Source organism: Oncorhynchus nerka, linkage group LG10, assembly GCF_034236695.1.
Source record: "Oncorhynchus nerka isolate Pitt River linkage group LG10, Oner_Uvic_2.0, whole genome shotgun sequence".
Classification (NCBI taxonomy): Eukaryota; Metazoa; Chordata; class Actinopteri; order Salmoniformes; family Salmonidae; genus Oncorhynchus; species Oncorhynchus nerka.
Window position 1 is genome coordinate 46,878,191 of NC_088405.1, and position 9,576 is coordinate 46,887,766.

General features: G+C 42.9%; 2 protein-coding genes across 3 annotated transcripts; both read right to left on the reverse strand.

Moving 5' to 3' along the window:
* Nucleotides 1-403: 403 nt before the first annotated feature.
* Nucleotides 404-2,559, reverse strand: LOC115135402 (POU class 2 homeobox associating factor 3-like). The gene is made up of 4 exons (XM_029670071.2): nt 2,282-2,559; nt 1,840-1,931; nt 1,380-1,634; nt 404-616 (listed from the first exon to the last, which is right to left on the reverse strand). Exons 1-4 carry the CDS (start codon nt 2,289-2,291, stop codon nt 404-406), a joined length of 570 nt encoding a protein of 189 aa, XP_029525931.1. The 5' UTR covers nt 2,292-2,559.
* Nucleotides 2,560-2,845: 286 nt separating this feature from the next.
* Nucleotides 2,846-7,865, reverse strand: pou2af2 (POU class 2 homeobox associating factor 2). Of its 2 annotated transcripts, none has more exons than XM_029671969.2 (5): nt 7,605-7,865; nt 5,980-6,080; nt 4,381-4,426; nt 3,772-4,076; nt 2,846-3,463 (listed from the first exon to the last, which is right to left on the reverse strand). In XM_029671969.2, exons 1-5 carry the CDS (start codon nt 7,627-7,629, stop codon nt 3,062-3,064), a joined length of 879 nt encoding a protein of 292 aa, XP_029527829.1. In that variant the 5' UTR covers nt 7,630-7,865; the 3' UTR covers nt 2,846-3,061. The 2 variants fall into 2 exon arrangements, with proteins under 2 accessions (XP_029527829.1, XP_029527830.1); XM_029671970.2 differs by having other exon boundaries at nt 4,381-4,423; nt 7,605-7,863.
* Nucleotides 7,866-9,576: the final 1,711 nt, after the last annotated feature.

Genomic DNA, 9,576 nt, shown 5'->3' on the forward strand with positions numbered 1-9,576 from the left:
TATAGAAATATAATGAATAGATGGATGTGGAAAAAGATAGATTAACGAGTTTCTAAACCATACTAAACCATATTTGGATAAACTACAGCTCTGGATGATCAAAAACGACAACCTTTTTCAGTTTCATTTTATTGACTTGAAAAATAATTATGGCAATCTATAAAAAAAGTTCCTTATCTCACTTTCTCTCTCTCATACACTCACACACACAGCTGGTAGACCCTGCCAGCCCTAAACCTCAGGTTGATCTCCAGATGGGAAACAGAACAGAGTGCGCCCAGCCAGCCACCATCTCCCCGCCACCCTCCAGAAACTCTGTATTTAAACATGACTCATGCTTGACATTTGCCATTTATAATAACAGTTGTCCAAAGTTGACCCATAATAACCTGTGCTACTTAGGTCAGGGCATCCACTGTATTGTAGAGGTCGATTCAGTAGGGTTTGAGTACACAGAGGTATCATATTGAGTGACATTTGTATTAAGAGATATGTAAGTGGGATCCACAGGGTCTGAGTATTCTTGTAGTGAGGAGGGGAGATGATGGGTGTCCAAAGGATTAATTTTCTCTGGTGTGCAGGCCGGAGTCCAAGTCTCTAATGAGGACCAGGAGGCCTGCAACAAAACATGAAAAGATGATGTTCAAGAGAATATGCATCCAATTGTACCCTTTTCATGCACAATAGCGAAAATGAATCAATTACAAAAAGGGCCGCATCAGAAGCCTCTGTACCTTTTTAGACTGTAGAATTCTGCTCCTCATAGAATGTTCGGGATTGTATCCACGACAACAATAAACCTTACATATTGATGTGCTATTGTGTTGCCTTTCTGTTTTTTTTATGGTAAGGTAGATATGTGTTTTCTTTCTTACTAAATGTATTGGAAAGTCATTGTATTTAACGAATTTCAAAGTAATTATCTTAGGATAGTGGTCTGCACGCAGGCAACATGCAGACAGCTCAATATAATTTGATTGACAGTGCTGGATGCCTTGATGGACGTTAGACCCCCTTCAGAAGCATCATTCCTTCCCAGACACGTTTACACCCCTGTTCGGTGGCGCTTCGAAACTACACTATTTCCAGAGAAGTCTTCGCTGCAGCATTTAAAAAGTCGTAGTGTGTCCTTTCAGACAACCAAATATGCCTTAGCCAAGGCGCTTTCAAGGCGCCACATTCTGAAAGGGATATTCAAGACTTGGGAACATTCAAATAGGCTATTTAACAGTCCTAGACATCTAGGAAGATAATCAATTAGCCTACAGCTAGAACAGAGGGAATTAGCGATAGATCCACCACATAAGCATTTAAGAAGGGGGAAAAAAACAAGGGAGGAAGCTAAAGTATATCACTGTGTGAATGGCCATTATGCGTACCTGTCGTCCCCTATAGTCCTTGTGCAATATAAGTCCAAGGGACCAGGGCTGTTGATGAGTGTAGTTGCAGGGTTCACTGTATGCTGCAGGTTCAGTCTGTTGAGCCGAGCTGAAGTTATCACTGTATAATGAGAGACACTCTGTCCCATAGTCACTGGGGTTGTCCTCACAGGGCCAGGGTTGTGCACTTGGCTCTGGCACCAGACTTAAGGAAGGTGTGGCAACAGCATCTTGATACCAAGAGTTTGCACATTCCTGTAAGATATCAAAAATGTGTTATTTTACACAAAATCGTATGTTTAAAAATACCACATAGTAAAGGTGCGTTGTGAAGTTTATCTTATCGTATTTTACTGCACGTTACTTTTTTGCAAAGTTATTTAAAGTGGAAATGATGATGATGGCGAGAGCGAGCATGTGTGTTCTTTCTCTGGTTTTGGAACGAAGGATCTCAGCTTACCGATGACAATTTCATTTGACGAGCTCTGCGCTTTTCCAGCAATTCCTTTACGGTGATCTTCACCCGAACACCTTCGTAGACCTTTGGCTTTTCTGTGTCAAGGAAATTAGTAGATTTATACATAGGAAATGGCTTTTCCCGCGGCCCTCTCACACATGCATTTACGCAGGTGCTGAAGTTTGATAGCCTATCCATTTTACGCAATGTGCGTAGTTTCTTTTTTTGCGCACTTAAATCCTTAATTGGTGAATATGCCGCCAGCCTTATTGTCGACCGAATCTTAACATTAGGCTACACTTCAGTAATTTCCTGCCAATGGTCCATTTACATGAGTTTAAGCATGAGAATAACAACGTCCTCAACTTATTTTATTTCACTTACTTACTTGCTGATGCTTTTTCAGCCAACCAATACACAGTTATCAAAATATAAAATAACTCACCACCCGACATTTTGCTTGGAGACACAAAACTGAGAAGAATGCAGTGCAAAGCCGATCAGGTAGAGGATTCAGTCAGTGGACAGCGGCAAGGTGCTGGATCAACTCACTCAATGGAAACAAACGAAACACGAGGTAGGACCTCCAAACGTGGCTAAGACGTGAACCAGAAATACAGGTCCGTTGTATTTATTCTGTATTTACTTCTGCGTTTTGTGATTCCTATATATACACAGTGTACAACCTTGTCGTCAGAACGATTAACAATGATTGTGGGGTATGCATTTGAATATTCAAATATGCATCTCAAAAAGAGAAGCTTTTTCCTGGTCTAAGGCGACCTCTATTGTCTCATCCATGTAGTTACAATGCTCCCAAAAGAGGTAGGCCTAATGGTGCATTTTCATACTAGCTTCTTGAATAATGTTTTTAAATGGTTATACACACACACACACACACACACACACACACACACACACACACACACACACACACACACACACACACACACACACACACACACACACAGACAGAGAGAGTTATAAAACACAGACACATATGTCCCAATCAAAGATTTATATCTGTATTTTATCATTTGCACAATTAAATGTTTATATACAGGTCAAACGGAATACAAAGTATATCATTATATTGTATAACAAACCCACATCCACATTCAGCCACATTCTCTGTGGTAGTGACTCTGAAATGAACTGTACTGTAGCTATCCATTAATGTCCACAACAACATGTCAGTTTGTGTCTCAGTCAGTGTCCATGCGTATCAATAGGCCTTCCTGGGTTCATATGGCAACCAAGAGCCAGTCCCGTCATCCTTGGCCCACGAGGCATCACTGAGGGTGACGGCTACACTGCCAGGGTCCTCTGAGGGCACAGGTGATACCTTGACCCCTGAAGTCTCCCCCGGGGATGTCAAATATGTGTAACTGGAGGGGTAGCTGGATGAGGGGCTGTACGAGGCACCAGGGTAGTGCACCTCTTCCAGGGGGTGTAGAGAGTAGGGCTGGGAGCCGGACAGGGTGGATCCTCCACTACGGCCAGGTATCAGCCGATAGAGGGAGGGGCTGTCAGTGTCAGGTGAAGCCAGGCCAGAGGTGGCTGTGGTGGGCACTGGGACCTCATCCTGGCTCACTGAGTGTCCGTCAGACTGCTCCCAAGAGTCTCTCTTTTGAGGGAAGACATATGAGAACAGTGAGGGGAAGGTTAAGAGAGCAACACAGATCTACTGTATTCACATAATACTCAGAAGTTGTGATGATAAAACAAATATGAAAGTAATGGAGAAGCATTTGAGGACTGACTGGTGTCTTTTACAACTTAAAGGTCTTACACTTGACTTGACCGTAAAGGGAGACCTTTACGTTTTATAAGACAGCAGCTCAAATGTACTGTGACACACTAAAGGAAGACTCTCTGTCTCTGTATTATTTTTGAAACGGTCTCCATAGCAGTTAAGGTGAAATGTGTTTGTACCAGGAGGAGATTTGATGATTCCCCAGGGAGAGGTGGTAGCAGATGAGGTAGAGACGAGGTGGGGAAGAGGGATCCTCCGCTGGTAGAGAAGGCTGTGGCACCACGGTAGTCCCCAAATGACTCGGGTGTATAGTAGCTGTCAATATAGGCAGGGTAAGTGGAGGTGTGGTCGAAGGAAAGGGCCTTTCCCCCCAGGGCTGAGCTGTAGGGATCTGAGGAGTACTGTTTAGTGGACGGGCTGAAGTCTGAGTCAGTCAGGTAGGGGGGCCTCCTCATGCTATAGTAACCAGGAAGCATATGGGATCCTGTAGAAAGAGTCTAGAGGTGAAGCTTCCAGTGTAACAGTGGAACCCCCCCCCCCCCCATAATATATAACATTTAGAAGATACTTTTATCCAAAGAGACTTAAATTACTGTGTGTCCATACATTTTAGTATATGTGATCCCAGCCAGACTTGAACCCATGACCCTGGCGTTGCTAGCGCCATGTTCTTACCAATTGAGCTAAATAGGAGCAGGTATATTTACATATTAACCCCACATACTGTATGCTGTTGTAAAAGCTTCAGCCATAGTGAGTATTACAATAGGCTCCAGCAATAGACTCACCTGGCATCTGCACAAAGGCTGCCTGGGAATTACTTGTCCCAGCCTGCTGGTGAGACAGAGACTGATGAGTACTACCTACCACACTGGCACCACTTGTGTGTGTGTGTGTGTGCGCGCATTATGCAAAACAGTGCACTGAACTTGGATCAAGCACAATTCCGGTGAGACAGAGTGAGAGGAAGTAAGCAATGAGCATGAGAGAGAATGGGAGAGACTGAGTGAGACCGAGGGGGAGGGAAGGTAGGCTGAACGGAGGGCAGGCAGGCAAATGTTGTGGGTAAAAATTTGAATGTAATTTGCCAATTCGCCATTGGGATGTGCCCTACCCCCTCCAAGTGCCATTTCCCTAGTGAGTACACGTTGCTTGCTCTTTGGGGTTTTAGGCTTGGTTTCTGTATAAACCATTTGTGACATCTGCTGATGTAAAAATGACTTTATAAATAAACGTGTTTGATACACAAACTAGTATACTACAGCACAGACAGAATACAGAGCCAATACTGACTGGGCCTGATGGCTGAGAAGACATCACACCTGCAGAGTTGGACTGGTTTATTTAATTATACCATACCTATCTAAACACTTGACCAGTGAAAAATATATGAGCGTTAAATGGACTTGTATTTTCCAATTACTCTGAGTAGCAATGCACGGGCAAAATGAACCCAGTCTATCATTCCGTTTAGAATAAATCAGTTGTCCTTCCAGTTTAGTCCATTTTATTCAAATCACCACCAAAATTCTCCTTCACACAGGTTTTGTTATTATTCTCAACTGTTTGGACGGTAATGATTACAGGGTAATAGCAGAACTAGGTAAATTCCCTCATGCTCTGCTGCATGAACCATTTGAAATGGTTTCACATAAACTGTCATAAGACGCACATGTGAACCAAGCTTTTCAGGCAGCCAACAATGACCAACCATATATCTGCATTCTATTTTCATAGAGGTGCGTGAACCAAGCTTTTCAGCCAGCCAACAATGACCAACCATATCTATGAGAATACAAATATATGTCAATTGATAATACATCAGTTTATTTAAACAGTCCCCATTCCCATTGAGAGTTAATGAAAAAGAGTCGAGCTCTTTGTGATCAGTCATCAGACTGACCTGTCCCCAACTGAAAACAAGCAGCCATTTTATGATTTGGTGGTGACTGATGAAAGGAGCTTGTTGTCTTTCCCTGTTTGATCTAGGCCTGGGTTTAGAGATGGCCTAACCTCAGCTTAACTGCCTGGGGCCCAACAATGGCTTGCTTGTCTGAAATGATCTGCTGGGGAGAAGGCTAGTAGCATTGGCAGGTGTGTCTGATTTCAGGATTCTGATAGGTGACCTGCTAGTGCTACCACAGAAAGCCCAGCAGGGATGTAGCCTACTGTCAACCGAAGCCTCTTGGGAGCACACACTTTCACTCTCTCACACACTCTCTCCATGGGTATTTCCTTTGTGTGGTCGATGGTGGTCGCGTTGATTGTTTAATTGAAAGAAAGACGATACAGAATGTAAATAATCTGAGAGGCGACTAGGGAGCGAAAGACCGAAACAGAGAAAATGGATGGGAGCAAAAGAGGACAAGCCTGAAAAGTAAACTCACGTTGAACCTGGGAACACTTGTCTGTCTCTGCCTCTTCTCTGCCAGAAGGTCTTTGACAGTGTGTTTGACCCTGACACCCTGGTACACTCTTTTGGAGTATTCTGCAAAGAAACCACGGGAGAGTCATAACCTGTTTATCCAGAGAATATAAATAGTGATCATTGTTATGATAATGTTATTAAACATTTGACCTGTATGTATTGGTCAATATATTAGTAGCCTACAGGCAGGATATTCTCTCTCTCCCTAGACACATTGTACAATCAAATGAAAAGGAAAATCTGCTCAGTCTAGTAGCTCCAAATGTAATAATTATGCAAGAGCTGCGGGACAAAGTAATACTTTTTTTGGCAGCATATTTTCCTCAGGACTGTCAAAAGAAAGGATATGATACAGAAAGTCCCTATTTGAGATATTATATTAACAATGGCTACAACGTGCATTGGCATTGTCCAATCTGATTTCTTTCATCCCTTGTGATGTTCTAGTTTCCATACCATGAGATCATGGGAGAAGTTAGATGGAACCCACCCTGTCATATGATTTAATTTCAGATAAAATCATGTTAGATAATACAGTCTAGAAGATGCAAGATACGCCTAAACAAATTCAAATTAAACTTTATTTGTCAGATGCGCCGAATACAACCTTACTGTGAAGTGCTTACTTACAAATCCTTAACCAACAGTGCAGTTCAAGAAAGAGTTAAGAAAATATTTACCAAATGAAATAATAATAAAAAGTAACACAATTAAATATCAATAACGAAGCTAGATTACAGGGGGTACTGGTACCGAGTCTATGTGCGGGGGTACAGGTTAGTCGAGGTAGGTAGGGGTGAAGTGACTATGCATAGATAATAAACAGAGAGGAGCAGCAGTATAAAAACAAATGGGGGGGGGGGGGGTCAATGTAAATAGTTCGGGTGGCCATTTGATTAATTGTTCAGCAGTCTTATAACTGAGGGTAGAAGCTGTTAAGGAGCATGTTGGTCCTAGATTTGGCGCTCTGGTACCGAATGCCGTGCGGTAGCAGAGAGAACAGTCTATGACTTGGGAGACTTTGACAATTTTTGGGGCTTTCCTCTGACACAGTCTAGTATATCGGTCCTGGATGGCAGGAAGCTTGGCCCCAGTGATGTACTAGGCCGTACATCAATGATATAACAGTGATGTCAGCAGTCATTCTAAGAAATGGTAGGCTATTTCTTGCTACTCAGAAATGTTACACATCCATAAAAAAGTGGATGTCAAGAAATTGAGAAATAAATTAAATATTGACATGGAAAATGTCATTTTGATTTATTCAGTTGAGCCCTAGTGGCTTAAACTTCAAAGTTACCAGATACCAGTACTATAATATGCTAAACTACCTACCTTAAGCAAAAGATTTTAAGGCATTGAACAAATGCCATAGGCTAATCCATCAGGACACAAAACATACATGTTGTTTTTCCTCAGTTGTAACCTAACATCAATTAGGTCAACGTCAATTGAATCTATAATAAGGACTTAGCCAGGCTCTTTTATACGGCCACTAAACATAAACAATTCTTGTTTGAAGATGTTTTGCACAAAGGCCTTTCCATGTTGAGATGAAACATGAGAAAATATACTGTACCGTACCCTCCATGAGCGTACCTGCTTCCATCTTGTAGGCCTAGTTATCCACACAAGGATCTTAAAGGGTATTCTCTTAATGTATCCAGGAGTTGAAGTGAACAGTGTTCATGATACCAAACTTCAACCCCTTACAATCTAACTCTGTGCCAGTCCTATAGAAGTTCAGATGTGATAACCCAGTCATTGAAGTGCCTCTGAGGCAGTCTTTTGCTTTGTGTAAATGCAAATTATTGGCTGGACGTTTAAAAAAAAATCATTTGCATCATTATTCCAGATTAGACAGAGAGAACCTACCTTTCCCATCGTACTGATGCAGGGGGATGTGTTTTGGGAATTGTGATGGTGGAGATGATGGTGTTGATGATGAGGAAGAAGATGAGATCGGTAAGAGAAAGAGGAGGGCAACAACTTTTGATGATGAATACTACAACATCATTTTCTTTTTTTTTAAGCCCTAACTGAAAAGTCAGGCTTGTTCACCTGTCAAGCTACAGTATATCTCACAAAGCCAACTTGTTCTAGTAGAGGGGGTTTTCCCAGGACTCAAACGGCTGTATGTGGGTAGACCTGATGACCCCACACTGGGTAGGGGATTAAACAGTTGTCCAATATGAATCTCTGGTAAAAGTCCTGTAAAAGTCTTTTATTATGTCAAACTGTAATTCGCTTGGGTTAAAATGTTGTCTTCTAAAATGCATGTATATTTTATTTTCTATTTTTTTACCCCTTTTTTGTGGTATCCAATTGTTTAGTAGCTACTATCTTGTCTCATCGCTACAACTCCCGTACGGGTTCAGGAGAGATGAAGGTTGAAAGTCATGCGTCCTCCGATACACAACCCAACCAAGCCACACTGCTTCTTAACACAGCGCGCATCCAACACGGAAGCCAGCCGCACCAATGTGTCGGAGGAAACACTGTGCACCTGGCAACTTTGGTTAGCGTGCACTGCTAACCAGCGTGCACTGCTAATCCAACAACTTTTCGGTTATTGGCCCAACACTCTAACCACTAAATGACCTGCCGCCCAACTAACCGCTTTTGTAACCCCCTGCAGGGGAGCCTATGTAGAAAGCACCATCTCTTTCCACAGAAATGGAAATAGCCAGGCTTAGTGAATCATTATAGTTTCAAGCTGCATTTCTGTTTTCATGGGAACATTATAATCAGGCTAACTAACTCCACCCTCTCCTAGAGAGAAACCCCCTGCCCATGCTCTGTGTGTACAGTTTGATAACGCAGTGCCCTCTTTATCTCTCTCTGGCAACACAGAGCTACAAAGGCCAGTGGCCACTGTCTGCTGGTTTGCAGAAGAAGCAAACATTGAACAGACTCAATATCAATGGAGCCTGGGCACCTCAAACTTGTGCATGTTTGTTAATATGTTTTGTACCCAATGTAATTGGGTCATGGTTGATGTGGGGGGTAGAGGCCTGTGGGTTAGAGATGGCCTGACAGAGTGGAGTATAGCCTAAGGCGCTGGGTGTTCGTTATTGTCTGAGTGGTACATCAACAAGTGCAGTTGCGTTCAGACAGTTAGGTGGGAGTCATCGATCAGAGATAGCATCTCGTTCAAAATAACAGTACAGTATTAATAGCACAACTTGACCTTATCTTTGCTCCAGTTCTTTCTATGGCAGGCAGACAGACCGAGAGACACAGGTAGGCACAAGCAACAGTCATTGCAGGACTTGGTCTTCATTGACTTTATTCTATAGACAATTTCTCAGGTCAGTAGGGACAGGCATTGGCTCAGGATGCTTCATGGCAGATCCAATATGGTGGGTGAACAAAGTGGACTTTGACACGCAGCCACCCGCGTCCCGGGCAGCTGAGAGGAGGAGGACGGCAGGAGGAGGCGCATGAGGACGTTCACGCTCCTGACCTGTCAGCACTCTTAATTAAATACAGGAAGGAGCACTAAACTAGGCCCGCAGGCTCTGTGTGTCGATGGCTATCGGAGCGAGGAGGAAGT